The sequence below is a fragment of the Aythya fuligula genome, chromosome 6 (assembly GCF_009819795.1).
Source record: "Aythya fuligula isolate bAytFul2 chromosome 6, bAytFul2.pri, whole genome shotgun sequence".
Taxonomy (NCBI): domain Eukaryota; kingdom Metazoa; phylum Chordata; class Aves; order Anseriformes; family Anatidae; genus Aythya; species Aythya fuligula.
The window spans coordinates 31,958,849-31,979,027 of NC_045564.1; the positions used below are offsets into that span (position 1 = coordinate 31,958,849).

Sequence of the window (20,179 nt, forward strand, 5' to 3'; positions counted from 1 at the left end):
AGGCAGTTCAAACAGAACAGGTCTTTTCTTCCTGGCTGTTGGTCCTGGCTCCCAGGGAGGGGTGAAATGGCCTTGGGGCAGGTGGGCAACAGAAGCTATCCAGCATCCCATTAAAACATTTAACACCTGCTGAATCGTGCCATTGTCTGGGAGATAAAGGGAAGGGAACAAAGCTGCTCTCCCTTTTACCTGCCAGGGTGTCTGCGGGGCTCTGCTGTCCCACTGCAGGGGGGAGCCTGAATCCCCCACCAAGACCCACTCGGGGTGACCCCATCTCCACCTGGGAACGGGAACAGTGCCGGGGGACAGCCCCCCGGGACCCACTGAGCTTCAGCCCCTTCTCCTCCCATACAGAGCGTTAGGAAGGGCTGGTCCTGCCCCGAGCAGCATCTGCATGGCCAGGGCGATGTCTGGAGAGCAAACCCATGACGGCGAGCTTTTCCAGCCCCTTGGCAGAGCTGGGCAGAGACCCCTCACCTCCGCTCTGCCGTGCCCAAGGTGCTCGGCTGGCTCGGCCGTGGTGCTTTGGTACCTGGGCGCGGTGACTTTTTGGGGTCAGGATGCTGCAGGTGGCCTCTGACGGAGCCAAGAGGTGCTCTGATGTGAGCGTTGTTCCTCACAGGGCGGCACAAACCCGTGGCTGGTGTGAGAGGAGGCTGAGCCTGCCCGCATCATGGCCAGCCCCGTGGGTGCGTACGCAGGGGCTCGGTCCCTGGCACTGCCTACCAGGGAAGAGCACGCGGAGGCAGCTTCTTTCACTGGCAAAACTCCTGGAGAAGAGGGGAAGGGTGGCCGGTGCCAGCCCCCAAAGCTCCTTGCTGTGCCTGGGCTGGGCGGGCAGCCTGCGGGACCCCCCCCCCAGAGGCAGCAGCAGGCAGGAGGGCCGGAGCCCGCCTCTCAAAATCCCGACTCTGCCAGGGACGAGTCTCCAAGGAAGCAGAGCTGGGTGGCAGTGGCTGATAAGGATCTGCCCCTATCCCCTTACACGTGGGAATCCGTTCGCTGCGACCCGCGAGCACGCTCCCAATCCAGGAGGGGTGAGGGCGGCCGGTTCTCATGCGCTCCCAGGGGCCAGGACACCTGCAGGTGTCTGCCGTGGGGGTTAAAGCAGTGTAACGCCCTTCCCCACCCGCAAACGCTCCCATCTGCACAAACAAACACACCAGTGCACTCGCACAAAGGAGCTTCTCCTGCCACCGCAGTTGCGCTTCATGCTCTGTTATCCAGGGAGCTGCGGGTGCCAGAGGCACCTGGAGAGATATCCTGGCTCCTGCTGAGGACTGGCAGGGCTGGGGAGTATTTCTAGCCTGTTTCTGGCCCCCACGGGCTCTGCACGCTCCCCAGAGAGTCACCGTGGGGGTCTCAGCCCACGTTTCCCTGCCCGGTGGCTGTGCAGGCTGGAGCAGCCCGGGGCTGAGGTGACCCCACGGCGAGGCGAGGCGCACGGAGAGGGACACGTCCTGTTCTCACAGCGAGCTGGCTGCCGGCCGATGGGGCTGCGCTGGGAACGCTCCCAGAGGGCGAGCACCCAGAGGGTGTTCCATCCAGCTCTGCTCTGCTGCCCAAAATCGGGGGGCCGGGGGCTCCTGGGAGCGAGGCCAGCATCGCCCCGCCGTGCCCGAGGTGCCCTCAGCACGAGGAAGGAGCCCGGGGTGGGCGCCAGGGGGTCCTCGCCATCAGCCCGGCTGCTCGGGGGAGGCGGTGGCTTTGCTCTCCTGCCCCAGGAGCTCGCTGCTCCCTCACCTTTCGGCAGCCCAAAGTGCAGCAAGGAGCAGCTCCCAGGCGGGGCACCCCGCACCTGCCTCCCCCGGCCCCCCTGCTCCGCCAGCCTGCTCTCCCCTCACCCCTGGCTGCAAAGTGAGCCGGGCAGGTGGGTGGAAAAGTGACAGCTGGTGTTGTTCCAGTGCAGGTTAATGAATGTCTCCTCCTCTCCCCCCCTCCACCTCCTCCTCCTCCTCCCCGCCGCCCGCCCCAGCACCCAGGCTCCTGGCTCCTATCAGCCCATCAGGCTCCCATTAACAAAGGCAGCCCTGGAGAGTTTGCATAGAGACCTGCTCTGCCTCTAATCTAGGTGGGCTAATCGCCTCCCTTGCCCAGCCTGCCTTCCCTGGGTCAATATTTGCTCTGAGCAAACACAGAGCCGTGACAGGTGTGCTGGGGAGAAGGCTCGCGGCGCGCAGCCCAGCCCTCTCGCCTGTCTCTGCTCAGTCACATCTCTCCGGCCCCCCGACCGCCGGCCAGCCAGCGCTATTTTTATCGGGGCTATAAAAGCCCCATCCAGCCGGCGTCACCCTCATTTTCTGCTCGGGAGCCGGAGGGGGAAGGCGAAGCCGCTCACCTGCGAGCTGCCAGCGTGTCACCGGAGCCAGGTGAGGTGCTGCAGCCCGGCACGCCTGGGCCTGGGTCCTGCCAGCAGGGAGCTGGGCACGGGGGTCCCGCTGGGGGCACCCCAGGGGCGAGCACTGGGAGCCCAGAGGAACCCCCCAGCAGGAAGGGGACGGGCTTGGGGGATGCCATCCCGGCTGTCCCCTTCCCTAAACTTTCCCCTTTTCTCTCACCTGCATTTTCTATTCCTTTCCGTTCCCCTCCTCCATTTACTTTCCCCCTTTCTTTCTTCCTTCCTTCTCTCTCTTTTTTTTTTTTTAATTTATTTTTTTTTCCACGGTCCCTCCCCACCCCGCGGTGCCCGTTTAACCCACCCCTGCTCTGTTTGGCTTTCCCAGGCAGCAGGTGTGGAGCATCCAACCGCACGGACTTCACCCCACCGGAGCTGGCTCGGGGCAGCGGCGAGGACATCGGCACCCGGCCGGGGATGCGGGACGGGGACGGGGCTCCTGGCAGCACCCCCAGCCCACCCTATCCAAACCCGGAGCGACTTCTGCACTTGCCTGGCGTCGAGCCCCACGTGCAAGACCTGACCTGAACGTTTTGTTCGTTCGGCTCGCGTTAGGCAGGTCCAGCCCGTCTGCAAGCACCCGCGCCACGCCGGGGCGGCACGGCCCGTGCGCCACGCGGCTCGCAGCCCACGCCGAGCGTGCACACCCCTGCGGGACGCGCCGGCTGGTTTGCAGCTGGTGCGACCCCGTGAGCGTGCAGCCCGTGGGACACACACGCAGCACGCAGGGTGGCACGGGTGTGAAGCTCTCAGCAGGCAGTGCCCGCGGAGGACACAGCGTGCGTGCACCACGCGCGAGCGCCACGGGATGGGCACGCAGGGCACGGGACCCCCGTGCCGTTTGCACACGTGGCAGTGGTGACAGCTGGCAGTGCAGGCAGGGACAGGCAGGACACACACGCTAGGTGTGCCCAGAGCAGGAGAGGAAAGCCACCCACCCGTGGCACGCTAGGCACACGTGTCCCAGCTGCCGGCAGCAGCCTGGCCGTGCGCCCGCCGGCAGCAGGGCGCAGCTCCAGGTAGGTCTCAACGGTCTGCTGGCACCGAGGGAGCCACCGGGGAGGGAGAGCAAGAGCAGGGCAGAGGATTGGAGAGGTCGCATCCTTTCCCTGCCTGTGTGCTGGGCTGCCCGGGCCAGGAACGAGGTCCTGCTGCTGTCCACGCTGCTATGGAAGGGGCTGGGGGGACCTGGCAAGCTGCGGGGGGCTCCTCCAGGACAGCCCCCTCAGTGCCCACCCCACGCTCAAAGCACGCTGTAGGGCTTGACCTGGACTTCTGCTCCCCTTCCTGGCCAGCACAGAGCCCGGGGCTGCTCCTTGTCCTGCGGAGACAGCGGGGAGTCCTGGAGAGCTGGGACAGCGATGGAGCAGCCCAGGATGCGCACCGTGCCTCTGTGCTGGCCGTGCCTGGCTCTCTGCCTTTATCCTGAGAGCCCCAAGCAGCTCCTGTCCTGCCCCCAGGCACTCCCCACAGGCACTCGTGCTTCTTTTTTTTTGGCATAGGATCCAGCTGTGCCCAGGGATGCGCTGAGCCCACCGGTGGGTCGTAAGCCCTGCCTGTAGCATCACCAAACACCACAAAAGCTGAGCCTTGTGTGCTCGGGCTGATTCCTGCTGCTTTCCCCCATCCCCACCTGGTCCCCGCTCCCTCCTGGGGTGCCTCTGCAAGGGATGGAGATCAGGCACGTCCCCGAGCAGACGCTTGGAACATCTCCAGCAGGTGTGTGGGGGGGAAAGCATCAAAAAGCACAGGGCGAGGAGCCCCCCCACCCATCTCCCAGTAGCCAAGCGCCCATCCCAGCCCGGGGACAGGCAGCACACGGCGTGCTGACACTGCCCAGAGGCTGCCCATCACGGCCCTGCGGCCGCGGGCTGCTCCGGGCCACGTCTCTGGGCTCTGTCTCCTGCCACCAGGCCTGGCAAAGTTGAAAAGCTGAGAAAGCACAACACACGCCCCGCCACGCACAACCCCCTGCAGCTGCCCCGGGATCAAACAGAGCACGATTAGCAGCGCTGAGCAAAGCCAGACCCCGCTGCCCGCGCTGCTCCTGCTGCCGCACGTGCGTCCCCGCGGGGGCACAGCCCCGCACAGATCCTATCTGGCGCAGCGGGGCACGGGAGGTGCTGCCCTGCCGCCTCGCAGACTCCGGGCTCTGTGGGGCTGCGTGGTGCCCTAGCACAGCCCGAGTCTGTTAGAGACCATGGGGTGCCCCAAAAAAGCCTCTTTGGCTTTTTGGGGTTTCCTGGCAGTGGCTGGAGCCAGACCCAGTGTCCCACAAATTGCCCCCAGCTCCCTTTCCTCACGCACCATCCCCAGCTCCCGTGCCACAGCCAAGGCTGTGCCAGTCTGGCAGGTGACAAGGCACAGGGGATGCAGTGTCACCACGCGCTGTCCCCCGCCCCACCAGCCCCAAAACGGCCATTTGCATCCCGCGGGGCTCCCAGGGCCCCGAGCTGGGGATTTGCATGGTGCGGGAGGATTTGCATGGTGGGGAGAGCAGGGCGCAGGAGGAGCGCTGCGGAGGCACGTGCGCCCCAGCCTGCGTTTGCATAGAGCTGTGTTTGCGTGCAGGTGTGCGTGCGTGTGCTTGCACACGGCTGCGGGTGTGTGCACGGCTCCGTGCGTGTCTGTGCGCCCTCGTTGGGTGCTGGCCTCACGTGGAGCCGGCCGTGCCCGTGCCGTGCTCGCCGCCCCGCGTGCCGCTGCGTGTGCAGGGCTGGCTGTGGGTGCGAGGAGAGGCGTGCGCTGTTCCTTGGTGAGCTGCGTGTCCTGCCCAGCCCGGATGTTTCGTGCCATCCCAGGATGTGCTAAAGGCAGCCGGCTGCCCTCTGCGCCCCGGTGCCACCCGGAGGGGACAGCCCGGGGACCTGCCGCTGCACCCAGAGCCACCGGGGATGTGTGGGGACAAGCACAATGGGAACCGGGGGCTGACCCTCCCCGAACAGCCCACCTCTCCCCAGCCTGTTCACCACGGCTCTGCCATGCCTGGAGGAGATGCTGGGGTGAGCAAGGGCTCCCTGCCCCGGCAAGGTCACCGTGTCCCTGCGCTGGCACCACTGTGGGTGCCCAGCCAGCCTGCAAGGTCTGGGATAAGGAGACTGAAGCAGGCCTGGGATAATCTGGGAGGTGGGGGTGTTGCTGAGCACCTCTGCTTCTCCCCAGCCTGCTCCTGGACGTGGGGAACGTCAGACAAGAGTGGTGGCAGCCTGGCATCCTCCCCCCTGCACCCCCAGGAAAGGGGGGTGAACCCCTATGAGCAAATTGGTTAAGGACGGAGGGTGCAGCCTGCCTGGGGACGAGGTGCTGAGCGGCGTGCTGGGGCTGTCCCCACTGTTGTGCCGTGCTGGGGAGCCCCAGGGCAGGATGTTCTGTGCTCTGCCATCGCCTGTGCTGCCTCCTGATAGCTGCTGGAGGAGGGGAGTTGCAGCTGCCAGGCTCTCGTGCTGCTGCCTGGATGAGTGTCAGCCCGGCTCGGGATAAAAAAAAAGAAGCCGACAGCTTTGCTGGTGCCCTGCCTCTGTCCTGCAGCTCTCCAGGGCACCCCCTGTTCGTTCAGGAGTGAGCCTCACCCGCTCCTGCCTGGCTATCCCCAGCACAGCCAGCTCCGGAGGTGCTGCAAGGCTTTTTGGGGTCACCCTGGCTGTCCCCAGACACCTGCAGCTCAGGGGAGAGGACGAGCACAAGGTCAGGCAGGACCTTGGCCAGGCATGGGTTGACCTGGCACCTAATGGGTCTGAGGGAGATGGGAAGGGGGAAAACCCAAAAACAACTCAAAGAAACCCAAATCTTTGCAGCCGGCACCCCTACGGCAACCCCCTGGTGCTGTAGGGGAAGCTGGGACGTGGGATCCATGCTTAACCCATGGCACCCACGGGGACATTTGGGGTTACAGGCAAGAGGCTGGCAGCAGCAGGCTCCATTTCAGGTCAGGATCAGCCCCTTTTGGGGCAGCAGGGCCGGGTTTTGTCCCGCTGTCGGGGCCGGGCTGGCGCGGGGCCGCAGCACTTGCCAGCTGCTCGCAGGCAGGCTGTAATCCACAGGCAGGAGGTGAGCAGCTGGCGGAGCCTCCCTGACCTTCAGGTGGGATTAATCCCCATGGGAACAGCGGGGAGCAGGCAGGTGAGGCCACGGCTCCCTGCGGCAGCGTGGGGACCCGGCAAGGCTGCCGGGGCTGGGGGGCACCGAGCGTCCCCAAGGCGCTGGGGACAGCTTGCCACCACGCTCAGGCAGGGCAGGTGATGGATGAGGGGCTGAGCGTGGCCCCCAGGAACCCCAAGCTCCTTGGGGTGGCCGCTGGGGACAGCGGGTGGCCAGCTCCGGGGCGCAACAGGGACGGGCGCGGTGATGCCCAGGGGACCCCCGTGCCTCAGGGGTTTGTGGTGTGAGTGCTGCGTGTGGGAGCTCATCCCGGGCACATCTGCGGGGCTGTTTGCCACCCCGGGGAGTTTCCAGCTGTGGGGACGGGTGTGTAGGGAAGACGGGTGTGTGGGGTGTGTGCCAGGGCTCCTGCTGCACCAGGGCGCACGGCTGGCAGCCGCCTGGTGGGTGCCTGCAAGCGTGTGCCCGCGGCCAGCACGGAGAGGGGGCAACAGGCAGCGGGGTGCAGCGAGCATCAGCTGCAGGGTTTGGGTGCTTTGGGGTTTGTAGGGACCCCACTGGGATTTACGCATCCTCCTGTAGCTGTGTTCAGAGCAGCCCCGGAGGGGAGATGCCCGGGGAGGGTTGTGTGCGTCCCTGCCGAGGAGGATTTCCCCCAGCCTCGCTTCTCTGGGGGAAAAAAAGGAAGAAAGAGGGAGCAGCGGGGCTGGGTAGGGGGAACGACGCGCTGCCCCTGCTCTAATCAGCCAGCCCCTGCAAATAAAAGCCACCTGTTTCAGGCCTGGCAGCAGGAAGCCATCCCCAGAGCAAACAGAGCGCCAGGCAACTGGGAAAAAGGCAAACAGGGGCCGGCACCGGCTCCATCTGCTCCCTCCCGGCCCCAACCCTGGGTCTCCAGCCCCTGGGGGCGACAGCGCAGCCCCGAGTGGGGTGACTCCGGGGGTGGCCGTCCCGGTTGCCAGCCCAGGTGCCCACAGGGACAGCGGGAAGGGCTGCCACGAGCCCCAGATGTGGTGGCAGCACCGGGATGCCTGGGCAGAGCCGCGTCCCCTCCTGTGGGGACCGCAGCGGGGGAGCGACCCCATCCCCGGGGCTGGTGGAGAGAAACCCGATGGGGCTGGCGGAGGGAAACCCGATCTGTTTTGCTGCTGCAGGGAACAGGCTGAGCCGGGAGGGACGCGGGGACCTTATTAAATTAGCCTATGCAGCAGGCCCTGGGCGAGCAGCTGCCCTCCTGCAGGCTCGCTGTCTGCGCCCCACAGCCCCTGTCCCCCTCCTGCTGGGGGTCCCGGGGGCTGTAGGGTGACCGAGCTGCCACCTGGGGATGCTGGGTGGGGATGGGGAGCACCCAGCACCGCCAGGGGTGCTCAGTGGGGCGCAGGCTGTGTCAGCACCCTGGGGTGCAGGGGGAAAGGCTCCAGGCACGGGGAGCCCCCCACCAGCTGCGCCCTTCTGGGGGTGCCGAGGGGGTGTGAGGAACATCCCAAAGTGTGGGACAGGGCAGAGAAGCAAGGATATGGGGCAGAGCCTGCAGCTGGAGGTGGCTTTCTCCTCTCTGCCCTTCTCCAGATGCTTTTGCTTAAAGATTTGTATGGGGCTGCCTGTTAGGGCGCAGCACCGGTGCCCTACAGATCCTACAGCACCATATCCAGCATCCCACACGCTCCACAGCACAGCTCACACCCCATATATCCCACAAAACCCATTGCAGGGGCAGGGTCTCCATCACATACCTCACAGTGCCCCCCACCCCGTAACCTCAGGCTGTCCCCACACCCCACAACACCCCATAACACCGCCCCACGCCTCTGCTCTGCATCCTGACCCATCCTCCCCCAGGCGACGGGGCTGCCCAAATCCACCCCACAAGAGGATTTGTCCCCCACAAGGGGGACAAATGGGGACGTGAACGGGGGCAGGGAGGTGGACGGAGAGGTGCGGGGGACCCAGATGGATGGACCCCAGCGGGATGGGGTTGGGGTTTGGGGTGGGGAATCGCTGCCATCCCCAATCCTTCCCCCACCCTCTGCTCCCCCCGCAGCTCCCATCCAAGGTGGCGCAAGCGGAGGGGGTGTCGTGTGTGTGTGTCCCCCTCGCCACCTCCTGTCCCTCTGCTGCAGCCAGCTCCAAGCGCTGCCAGGCTGCACCCTCTGCTGGGGACAGGAGGCAGCGGCAGGGGACAGCCGGGGGGGGACACGGGGGCAAACAGCAGGGAAAGAGGTGCTGCCGGTGCCTGGGGGGGGACGGGGACACGAAGGTGACCGCGGGTCCTGCTCCCTGCTGTCACCCCTCGGTCCCCAGCCCTGGCTGAGCAGGGGACGGAGCCGCCAGGCGCAGCCGTGCGGGGACACCACGAAGAGCATTGCCACAGGGACCCCCGTTTGGTCCTCAGCCAGCCCTGGTGGGGCTGGGGATGTCCCCGTGGCACCTCTGTCCCTGCTCTGGTCCCCTCCTGCCGTGTGCCATCCCCTGCCTGGGTGGGAGGCGCGGGGACCCTTGGGCACGGCGCATTGCAAGCGAGGAGCGGGCGGCAGGGCACGGGGCTGGAGGAGGGGGGGGCTGCACGGCTCCCCGAGCCCACGCCGGCCAAACCCTGGCAGTGCCACGTCCTCACCCAGCTCCTGGGAAAGGCAGCAGCCCCTAATCCCCGTGCCGAGCGGGGGCATTGTGCGGGGGCAGAAAGGAAAGCGGTGCGTCAGGCCCTCGGCCCATTGTGCCCCTGAGCCCCTGCGCAAACACAGCCCGGCTCTTGCATTGTCAGCGCCGGGGAGGGGGGGAAAACGGGGGGGGGGACTCTCTCGCCACGCTGCCTGAGTGGAATGGACAGCGGGTGGGCACCCCGGCACCCCCCCACCCCGCTGACACAGCGCCTGCCCCCCCTGCCACCCCCATTTCGCCTATATAGGGCCCGGGGAACAGCCGGCCCCCGGCACCGCCACCTTCGCCTCTGTGCCCTGCGACCGAGTAAGTACCAGGCTGTGAGCCCCCCCCCAACGCACAGCCGCTGCCATGCCACCTCTGTGCCCCCCCCAGGAAGCCCCCGACCCTTGTGCACCCCGGGTGCGGGGTGCTGCGCTCCCTGCGTGGGTGCAGGGGGGGTCAGCCTGGCGAGAGGTGCTGTGATTTGGGGTCACGGCCACCCCTCTGTTGGGTTCGGTGAGGAGGGTGGCAGCACCCGGCTAAATCTCATCACGGGGGGGGAGCAGAGAAGTGGTGGAAGCCCCCCGGGCACCGGGGGTATCAAACGGAGAGACGGGGTGCTGCGAGTGCAGCGGGAGGGAAGGGGGCTGGTGGCACGGGATGGGGACGCCCTGCCCGGGTGACGCCGGGGCTCTGCCCGCAGCCGAGCTCCCCGCATGACCAGCGAAGCCATGGACACCCTGGGGCAGTACAAGATCACGGTGTGGGAGGAGGAGAGCTTCCAGGGCAAGCGCTGCGAGTTCCTCATGGAGTGCCCCAGCATCATGGAGCGCAGCTTCCGCAAGATCCGCTCCATCAAGGTGGAGTCGGGCCCGTAAGTGCACCCCCCCTGCACCTCCCCGGCACCTTCCCTGCCACCGGGCTCCCCCGGGGGGGACTGCTCGGGAGCTGGGATCATCCAGCTCCTCCCTGGGCCTCACCGTGCAGCCTCCCCGCCTTGCGCCGTGCCTCGGTTTCCCCGTTTGCCGAGCGGGGCCGCGTCCGTGAGCGCCACCCCCCCATCTCCTCTCCCCTGCAGCTGGGTGGGCTTCGAGTACCCCGAGTACCAGGGCCAGCAGTTCATCCTGGAGAAGGGCGACTACCCCCGCTGGGAAGCCTGGAGCGGGAACAGCGGCTACCGCACCGAGCACCTCCTCTCCTTTCGGCCCGTCAAGTGCGCCGTGAGTGGCAGGGGGCTGGGACGGGGACAGCGGGGACAGGGGGTGGGTGTGGGACGGACAGGGGGACGTGGGGATGTGGGACGGAGGGGTGGCTGTGCGCATTGGCTCCCTGCAAGCATCCTGAGACGAGCTTCGGGTCCAAAACGCAGCCCCAAACCATCCCAACTCCTGCTCCGCGCGTTGGGGAGCCACCTCTTGGGATGGGATGGGGTCCCCATATCTCACCTCCCCCCCCACAACCCTGGCTTTTTGGGGGGAGCAGAGAGGAGCTGAGGAGATGCTCGGGGTGCATCCTCCTCCCCCCCGGGGTGCCCAAGCAGGCGCAGCCTCTATCTCTCCATCTGCAGCGGTGCGGGTGCTTGCGATGCCGGCATGTCTGCGCCTCGGCGCGGGGCGCATCGTCACCCCCCCAACCCCCCCAACTTTTAATAATCCCCAGGCAGATATGCTCGGGCTTTAATAAAGGGGCCGAGATAAGATCGCTCCTTGCTGGCAGGGCTGCTCCGCGGTGCAGATGGATGCGCATGGGGGCTGGGAACATGGTAAGGGGGGGGGATAGGACGGGGAAGGGGGGGGACAGTGCGCATCGCTCAGTGTCCCAGCCGTTAACTCCTGGGTGCCCAGCGCCCAGCCAAACCCTACAGAGCTTGGGGGGGGCTTTTTCGGCAGCCTGCCTTGCCCTGCAGCCTCAGGGAGCGGGAGGATGCTGGGGGCAGGAGCCCGTGTGGGTGCAGGGGATGTGGCTGCCGTCACCAAAACCTGGTCCCCCTCCCGGAGCTACGCTTGGGGACCACAGGGACACAAGGGCAGCATCCTCTGGGCAGCCCGGGGGTGTCCTGGCGAGGCTGAAGCACCCCCCTTGTGGGCTCACAGCCTTGCAAAAAAGCCGGGCACGGCCCCGAGGTGCGCCCGGGCGTAAAAAAACCCCAGTGCCACGTCCCCAGCCGCCCCGCTGAGCCCAGCCCCGCTCGCCCCGCAGAACCACAACGACAGCAAAGCCACCCTGTACGAGGCCGAGAACTTCCAGGGGCAAAAGTTCGAGCTGAGCGACGACTACCCCTCGCTGCAGGCCATGGGCTGGGGCAACAAGGAGGTGGCATCCATCAAGGTCAACGCTGGAGCGTGAGTCCTGCTGCCGGGGAGGGGCGCAGAGGGAAGGGCGTCGGAGAGCACAGCCCCACGGATGGGGGACCCCAAAATGAGGGGTCCTCCCCTTGGAAATCTGCGCCCTGGGGGTGTTTCTGTGCTCCCACCGTGGGGACGGAGAGGATGGGAAGGGGGAAGGTGGGAGCGGGGGCTCTGAGCCCGGGCTGTCCCCGCAGGTGGGTGGCGTACCAGTACCCGGGCTACCGGGGCTACCAGTACGTGCTGGAGCGGGACAGGCAGAACGGCGAGTACAAGAAGTACAGCGAGTACAGCAGCCAGGCCCACACCAACCAGATCCAGTCCATCCGCCGCATCCAGCACTGAGCAGGGGCAGGGCGCGCGCCCCGCAGCCCCCCCCCCCCCGGCTGCCGTGCCAGAGACCCGTACCTGGTAGCGAATAAAGGCATTTGTCAAAAAAAAAAACAACAAAAAAAGAAACAACAAAAAAGCCAAAAAACACACAAAAAGGGGTGTTCCTGCCTCTGCTCTGCTCCTCGGGGGCTGTGGGACCCCCCCCGTGGGGCAGGGTGCCTCCACCCTGGGCTCTCTGCACCCCACCTGGGTCCCCTGGTCCCCATAAACTTGGGGGGCGGAGGGGCTACAAAACGGCTCCTACCCCTCGGATGGTCCAGCTGGAGAGATGGGGGCATGTTGGCCTTACTGGGGGGGGGATTTGGGGGGGTCGTGGTGCTCCCAGGGTGTGTGCTGGGGAAGGTGATGGCCACAAAGCCTTCGGGCACCAGGTCCCCAGGGTGGGAGAGGGGTCCCCAGTTGGGGCAGCGCTGGGGGTGCTGGTTCACAGAGGGGGTGTCCTGGGGGGTGCTGGGGGCCAGCAGGAGGGGGCGCAGGGCAATGTCCCGTTCGAGGTGGCAAAACCCAGGGCTGGGGGGACCTGGGGGCAGGCGAGGGGGCTCAGCTCGCTGCTGCCAGCACCCTGGGGGCCGGTTCCCCCGTGTCCCCCCCCCCAGCCCGGCCACGCCAGCACATCCGTGCCAGCATCCGGCTCCGGCTCCGCCTGGGCACACCGGGAGCCCCACCCTGCCTCCTCCTCCTGCACCCTTTCCCAGCCTCCTCATCCTCTCCCATCTCACCCCCCAAGCTGTCCCGGGGGCGCACAGCTCCCCTCGGCACCCCGAGGTGCCCCCTGCACCCGGGGCACGGCAGAATCACCGGGTGCCGGGGTGCGCGCACGGGTGGCTTTGGGGTGGCACCCAGGGGGAAGTGGGGCTGGGGAGGGCCTGGGATGGGTTTGGGGTCTCAGCCACCCCGATATCGATGTGCACACCCTGTACCCACACCCCCCTGCATACGTGCATAACCACGCGTGTTGCACGCGTGAGCTTGCACACCAGCGTGCACCCCCTGTGCGACCCGTGCCAAGGTGCCAGCGCCCCACACGTCCCCCCAGGGCCACGCTGTGGGGCTGCGTGGCCGCCACCAAGCCTTTCCCAGCCCTCCCCTGTCCCCACCCCGCCACGGCCCCACGCAGCCCGGCCTCTCCCCCCTGCACAAACACATTCCTGCACACCGGCCGGGCTGCGGCCAGCCCAAGGCCACGTCAGCTCGGCGCTCTGCTCCACGCCGCCGGCACCGCAGGTGAAGCTGTCCCGGGCTCCGACCCCCAGGGCTGACACGGGGGAAGATCCGGGAGGGGGGCCCAGGGAAATGTGGGGGCTGCTCTGCCTTGTCCTCGGGGGGTGAGAGAGCTGGGGGGGGGGGGAATCAGGGGGTAAACTGCCCGTGTGCAGCTGTGGGTACGGTCCCCAAATCCCCCCCTCCTTGATTTTCTTTCCCCATCCCTTGGGTCCCCATCCTCCTTGCTCCTCAGCCCCCAGGCCGCCCCCAGCCCCCAGCCCCATCACACCCCAGGTGTCCCGCAGCCCCCCACACCCAGGGGTCCCCATCTCATGCCCCCAGCCCCCCCCTATTTCCATCTCCCCCGGCCCTAACACTGCCCAGCACGTTCCCTCTGCCACGCAGGTTCCCTGGAGCGGGATCCTCGCCACCGGGGCCAGCTCCCGAGGCTGCCGGAGGGGAGTTGTGGTGGCCGTGCCCCCCGTCCCCACCCCACCCCGCCGTGTCCCGGGCTTGTTTTCCGTTGCCTGCGGTTTGTTGCAGTGACTCAGGCAGCGAAAGCAAGTCTGGGAGGCTGCGGAGAGGCTGCACGGTGTGCGTGGGGGTTTGGGGGGGCTGGAGATCACCCTAAAAAGGCTGGGGGAAATTTGGGGAGGCGTACAGGGGGCTGCGCTCATCTCTCCCCACCAGCATCTGCAATCTGTCCCCGATGGGGATGGGAATTGGGGTGGAGGGAGGGGGCTGGCTGGGCACCCACAGAACCCCAGTTTCAGCCCGGTTCCCAAGTAATAACCATGGGTCTGGCATGAGCGCGTCCCCTTCCCATCGGGTTCACGCCTCAGGAGGAACATTTTGGAGAAATCCTGCCGAGCCTGGAGCCAGAGCTTTAACAGACATCAGCGAAACGCCGCGGGAGGCTTCGTGGGCTGACCACTGGCTCAGTCCTGGCCGTGGGGACGGAGGTGGCACTCGGAGGTGGCCCCGGTGGCCACGGGTGTCTGTTGGGAGCCAGCTTGCCCCAGCCCCTTTCCCTGCTGCGAGTTTCTCCCCGAGTCACCCTCCTGTCCTCGCAAGGCACCCGAAACACCTCTGTCCCTGCACCAAGCTGGCCAGAGAGCGCTGGCATCTCCCGGAGCCCACAAAGCCCGATGGCAACGGGACCCTGCGGGTTCGGGACGGTGCGCGGAGCCACAGACCCTAACCAAGAGGGGCCAGAGGTCGGGACGGGACCGGGGACCCCAAGGATGCGCCAAGGCCGGGGGGCACGGGGGTGACGCTGGGGGGTGACACGGGGACGGGGGGGCCGTGGGGAGGCCGTGGGGAGGCCGGGGAGGGGAGGCCGGGCCACGGCGGTCTCCAGGCAGTGCGGGAGCCCCGCTCGCAGCCGGGATGGCAGCGCCGTGTTTGCCAAGAGTTAAGGAGGCGGAAGAGGCAGGAAGCGGCCCGAGCCGCTCTCCATAGAAACCCGCGGCCGTGATTAAAGTCTGATGCGGGCCCGATAGCGGGCTGGGGTAGGGGGGGGGGAAGGACAGCGCCCGCTTTAATTACAGCGGAGGAAATTGCTGGAGCCGGGGCCCCGAGCCCCTGCGAGTTGCTTGGAAACTCCCCCCCCCCCCCTCCCCTACACCTCCCGCCTCTCCCCCCCCGGCCCCTGCCCGTCCCCTGCCCGTCCCGCTGCCATTTATTCGCCATCAGCTGCTCCCTGATAAAGTGGAATAATAATAATAATAATAGGGGCAGGAATATTAAAACATGCAGCCCGCGGGCCGCCCCCACAGCTGCCATGAGACGCGGCGCCGGAGCGGTGCCACTGCTGCTCAACATGTACCTGCCAGGTACGGGCGGACCCCCCCCCGCACCGCAGCGCACCCCGGCCCTCGCCCGCCCTGCCCCGCCGTGGCCCCGCGGCCCTTCCCCAGCCCCGGCGCCCACCCGCCCGCCCACCCATCCCTCCGTCCTGCTTTCCGTCCCCTCCGTCTACCCAACGGCCCTTCCATCGCGCCGTGCTCCCGCCGCCCTACCCGTTGCCTGCCCATCCATCCTTCCACCCTTCCACCTCCGCCCGCCCTTCCCTCCATCCCTCCGTCCACACGTCCTCCCTCCTCGCCCCCCGCCACCCGCCTCGCCTCCTTTCCACCCTACTTTTCTTTCCCTTTCCCCACCCGTGCGCTCCCTTCCCTCCGCGCTCGTCCCTCCGTCTCCCCCGTCCAGCCACCTCCTCCCCCAGCCCCGCAGCTCTCTCCCTCTCTCCCTCCCGCCGCCCTACCCCAGCCCGTGGGATTTTCTATTCCTATTTAAAAGCTTCCCCGGCTCTGTCGGAAATCGGATTTCCTTTTTCCTGGACGCGTTTCCTGGCTTCGCCGCGGCGGCGGGGCAGGCGAGGGGGAGCGGCCGCCCGGGGGTGGGCGCCGGGGGGTCTCGGTTCCCCTCCCCACCCCTCCCCAGCACCCGCTCCCCTTTTCGTCCCGCAGATCCAGTCGGGGAAACTTTGTTCAAAGACGGCAAGAGCCAGGCGTGGGGGTCCCTCAACCCAGGCGTGCAGAAAGGTAAGAGCCCCCCTGCCCCTTCCCCACAGCAGCAGGGACCCCCTGGGCACACGGAGCCCCCCGCACCCCATGGCCAAGCCACCTTCCTCTCCGCGTGCCCCATCCGTCGGGGCTTCCAAAGCTCAGGCCGGGATGATTGCCACCCAAAACCAGACGGGGAAGGGGCCGAGCCCCCTGACAGCCGTCCTGGTGCGCCAGCGGTGCTGCCAAAGCCCCATGGGGCAGAGCACGGTGACCCCGGGTCCCCCCCCCTGGTGCTCCGGGAATATCTGATGGAGAGGGGGCTGCCGGCCAGCCCTGGAGCTGAGGGGGCTCCTCGGGGCTTGGGAGAGCTGGTTCGGGGAGCAGGAGAACGGGGGTGCAACTGGGGAGGGGGCTGCTGGGGCACGGGGTGGCTGGGAAGTGATGGATCCCCCGGGAGCTGGAGCCTTCCCCTGGGAAAAGCCATCCAGGGACACGAGGAGCAGCCTGGAGCCTCCTGGGGGGGCGTGGGGTTATGTGGGGCCAGCACCCGTTCACCTGCCTGGAGAGGGGATAGGGCTCGGGGCTTGCTCTGAGCTGCAAAAGGGGAGCCCTGGGTTCGGGGTGGGAGCAGGGCGAGGCTGGGGCTGGGGGGGAGCCCTTTTACCTCCGCATTGCGGACTCTGCCCGGCCATGCCATGAGAGCAGAGCCTTTTAGGATCGCTGCAGGACTCCCCGGGGAGCCGCAGAGGCAGGACTGAACCTCGCCACCCCACCCCACCCCACCCCAGCCCACCCCACCCAGCCGCACCCCCAGCACGGGGTGGGCGCACCGGAGAGGGGAGAAACACCGAGAGGTGCAGGGGGCGAAGGCGTGGGGTGGTTCCTGGTGAAGGCACGGCCTCGGGGGGTCCTGCAGCGGGGTGGCTGAGCGGGGCTGGGGGTGCGGTGACCCCAGAGGGGACAGTTCCCCTCTGGAAACAGGGGACATTGGTGCCCGATTCAGCCCCACGGAGGGTCCCGTCTCACCTGCTCTCACCTTCCCCTGCACCCGCTGGGCAGCCAGGGCTTGGCTCGGGACAGCATTGCTCCCTGGTGTCAGCTCCCCCGGGGGGATCCGTGCCCCTGGAGGTGTCCCGTGGCACCAGCCCATCTGTGGGGACCCGGGATCAGGCCCTGCTGCGGCTTCTTTCGGCCTCCAGAGCCCCCGTGGGGTCCTCTCCTCCTGCCTCGGGGCGCAGGATGCCGCAGGGATGCTGCGAAGGAGACGCCAGGATGCCAACACCCGCGCCCCGAGCGCAGGAAAAACGCACCCGGGGGTGGGAAGGGGGGCGACGTGGCAGGGGGCGAAGGGGCACATCCCGTCCCCGTGCCCTGACGGGGAGCTTTGACCTCTCCGGGGCAGGCAGCGGGCAGATCCAGCTGTGGCAATTCCTGCTGGAGCTGCTGTCGGACCGGGCCAACCTCAACTGCATCGCCTGGGAAGGCACCAACGGGGAGTTCAAGCTGATCGACCCCGACGAGGTGGCGCGGCGCTGGGGCGAGCGGAAGAGCAAGCCCAACATGAATTACGACAAGCTGAGCCGGGCGCTGCGCTACTACTACGACAAGAACATCATGACCAAGGTGCACGGCAAGCGCTACGCCTACAAGTTCGACTTCCACGGGCTGGCCCAGGTCTGCCAGCCCGCCGCCCCCGAGCACGCCCTCTACAAATTCCAGGGCAACCTGGCCCCGCTGCCCTTCTCGGGCATCTCCAAACTCAACCTCATGACCTCCGGGGTGACGCCGGCTGGTTTTTCCTACTGGCCCGGCTCCAGCCCGTCCCTCTACCCCGGGCACAGCCTGCAGCCCTCCGCCCCCTTCAGCGCCGTGGCAGCCTCCCACCTCAACAACATGAACAACCACTACCATTAGGGGCTCGGCCGCTCCAGGAGGTCCCCGTCCCCACCCCGGTGCCGTCCCTGGGCGCTGTGGGGCTTGGGGAGCTCGGCGGGGTTATTAGAGGGGTGCAGGGGGGGGGGATGCTGCGGCTCTGCTGGCGGTGCGGTTGAGGTTTGGAGAGGGGCGCGGGGTGGCCGCGGGGCGGTAGGGTTTCTTCTCCCTGCTGTGGGTGGTTGGAGGGCAGAAGGCGTCTGGATTTTAGGGTGAGGGGGGAGCCACGGTTGTGGGAACACACAGGGATGCCTAAAAGAGGGGCGTGAACAGGAGGGAAAAGCGTGGGTCCTTCCCCAACCACCCCCCAACCCACAGCCCCCGCTGGTGCTTAGCTCTGCCCCCAGCCCGTGCCCACCCTCCTCTCTCTCCTCACCTTGCCCGGGGGTGAGGGGCCCTCCCTGCAGCCCCTTGCCCCCCCCCCAACCCATCTCCAAGGCACGAGGCTGGGTGGAGACGGAGCAGGAGAAGGGACCCGAGCAGGGCTGGGAGCTCTGGGCACCGAGGGGTGGGCCTGGGGCTCTCCCCCCACCCCGTGCCCGAGGAGCTGCCCCTCTTCCAGAGCAGGACTTTGAGCCAGTGGCTGGAGAAGAGCCGGGCTCTGCCAGGCAGGGAGGGATCTGGCTTCAATAAAACCGAGAGGTGCTGTCACCGTGTCTGCTCGTGCGCCCAGGGGGCTGGAGAGGGGGGCGCAGCCAAGGTGTCCCCCGGCCCCATGCAGGGCCACCAAGCCCCAAAGTGCTCAAGGGGACAGCCCAGCCTGCAGCTGGGTCCTGGGGGAAGCCCCCAGCCCCTTGGGGGAGGTGGCCAGCGCCCCCAGATCAGGGCAGCCCCATGGGTGGTGGCTCCGTGCTGACCCCTCTGCGTCCCTCCGGTGTCCGGTCACACTCGTAGCCCCGCTGGCATCTGCTCAGCATCATCCTCGCGGCCCTAATCAGCTTAAGGGAGGGGGAGCTGATGGCAGAGTCTCCTCCGGGGAGGGCACCGGGGACTGGTGCTGCCGGCACGGAGCCCACGCGTGGCACGGGGGGGAAGGAAGATGCAGGGGGGGCGGGGGTCCCTTCCTCTGGTGCCCCTGAGCCCTGCACAGGCTGGTCCCGAGGGGACCAGCTGCAGGGCTTAGGTAACAGCGTGACGCAGGGCAGGACGGGGATTAAGGGATGTGGGTCACTAGGAGCTGCCCCCCCGCCACCATCCCGCTCCTGTCCCTCTGCCAGTGCCCGCGCCGGCGAAGCCCAGGTGAGCCCCCGGCCCCAAAAGCTCCCCGCTGGATCAGATCTGGGGGCTCCACACCGCACCCCGACGCAGCAGGCTGATGCTGAGGGTTTGTCCAGCTCTGCACTGTCCCCAAAAGCTGGGAGGTCCCCCCTCCCTGTCCCCAAACGCACCCGGTGGTGACGGCAGCCGGCAGGAAGGTGGGGGCACCCACGCAGGACCCGGCGATGCTCTGCCCGAGGATGCAGCCAGCATCACCATGGCAACTCGGGATGCTCCCAGCGCACGCAGCCCCCTCCACATCACACTTTTTTTTTTTTTGGGGGGGGGAGGTGTGAGGAGCATCGCCCCCACCCCGGCGCCCTGGGCTGACCCTGCCCGGCAGCAGCGCTGCTCTCATCGCTCCCCCGAACCGTGGCTCGGAGCAGACTGCAGCAAAATCCTGCCAATGGGCGAGCGGGGCCGAGCCCGGCACGGCTCCGGTGGGCGGCAGGGACCGGCCCCGGGGTGCTTGGCCCGGGGGGGGTGATGTGGGAGCATCGCCCTGGGCAGTGGGGGGCTCGTGGGGGGCACAGCCCGGGTGGCTCGGTGCGCCCACCAGACCTACCCGCTCCTCCCTGTGCCCAAATACACGGCACGGGGAGGGATCGGTGCCTCATGGAGGTGGCTGAGAGGATGAGGATGAGCTGGAGGGGGGGCACAGCGCTGCCCCCCAGCTCTGCTGCTCACCAAAATGTGCCCCCAGCTTGCTGGAGCGTGGTGCTGGGAGCCCTGCGTGGGGGAACGGGGTCCCAGAGGGCTCATCCTGCGCCGAGCTGGGAGCGGAGCACATGGCCTGGGAGCTTTTTGTGCTGCTTTGTGATTAAAGGCAGGAGGAGGGTTTTTTATATATTTTTTATATATATATTACATATCTTTTTGTCTGGCTTCTCTTAGCCAGCAGCAGGGCAGGGCTGAGCCTCGCCTCGCTCTCAAAACCTTGCCCAGGAGGCGTGGGGACCCCTGCGGTCCCCCCACATCCTCCCAGCCCCACAGCAAGGGATCGGAGCGGGGGTGCTGAGGAGCCCCTCTCCTATTTTAGCCGACTTGCATCATTCCCCGTGACGTGTATCGAGCCCCTCTCCTATTTTAGCAGCTCCCCCATCACGCGTATCCTTCCCCATGCTGCCCAGAGCCTTCGCAGCACCGCCAGGTCCCGTCTGCGCCAGGGAACCGTGGGCTGGCCGCGTCCCCACCCTCCTCCCCCCCCCAGCTTTCCAAATTCCCACTCCTTTACCCTCCTCCCCGCCCCGCACAGCACCCCCCGGCAGGCTGCTGACTCACATCCTCTCTCCAGACGCCACCTCCCCTCCGCCTGGCTCCCTGCGCACGCTTCGTGACTTAGCGGGGCTCTGCAGGAGCAGGCGCTGGGGCTCCAAAACCTCCAAACCCTCCAGGGAAGCAACCCT

General features: G+C 67.3%; 2 protein-coding genes across 2 annotated transcripts; both read left to right on the forward strand.

Moving 5' to 3' along the window:
- The first annotated feature begins 9,849 nt into the window (after positions 1 to 9,849).
- On the forward strand, positions 9,850 to 11,823 carry CRYBA2 (crystallin beta A2). The gene is made up of 4 exons (XM_032190574.1): positions 9,850 to 10,007; positions 10,212 to 10,353; positions 11,333 to 11,475; positions 11,676 to 11,823. The coding sequence occupies exons 1-4, from the start codon at positions 9,850 to 9,852 to the stop codon at positions 11,821 to 11,823; spliced, it is 591 nt and encodes a 196-aa protein (XP_032046465.1).
- Positions 11,824 to 14,857: 3,034 nt separating this feature from the next.
- Positions 14,858 to 17,498, forward strand: FEV (FEV transcription factor, ETS family member). Its single transcript, XM_032190573.1, has 3 exons — positions 14,858 to 14,909; positions 15,546 to 15,620; positions 16,987 to 17,498. Exons 1-3 carry the CDS (start codon positions 14,858 to 14,860, stop codon positions 17,496 to 17,498), a joined length of 639 nt encoding a protein of 212 aa, XP_032046464.1.
- The last annotated feature ends 2,681 nt before the right edge of the window (positions 17,499 to 20,179 follow it).

What these genes read in the sequence shown, in the direction of transcription:
- FEV (XM_032190573.1), top strand. Translation starts at nt 14,858, where the DNA reads ATGAGACGCGGCGCCGGAGCGGTGCCACTGCTGCTCAACATGTACCTG. An exon ending in GCTCAACATGTACCTGCCAG is followed by an intron (nt 14,910 to 15,545) that starts GTACGGGCGGAC and finishes TTCGTCCCGCAG; the next exon opens with ATCCAGTCGGGGAAACTTTG. An exon ending in CAACCCAGGCGTGCAGAAAG is followed by an intron (nt 15,621 to 16,986) that starts GTAAGAGCCCCC and finishes TCTCCGGGGCAG; the next exon opens with GCAGCGGGCAGATCCAGCTG.
- CRYBA2 (XM_032190574.1), top strand. Translation starts at nt 9,850, where the DNA reads ATGACCAGCGAAGCCATGGACACCCTGGGGCAGTACAAGATCACGGTG. An exon ending in TTCGGCCCGTCAAGTGCGCC is followed by an intron (nt 10,354 to 11,332) that starts GTGAGTGGCAGG and finishes CTCGCCCCGCAG; the next exon opens with AACCACAACGACAGCAAAGC. An exon ending in ATCAAGGTCAACGCTGGAGC is followed by an intron (nt 11,476 to 11,675) that starts GTGAGTCCTGCT and finishes CTGTCCCCGCAG; the next exon opens with GTGGGTGGCGTACCAGTACC.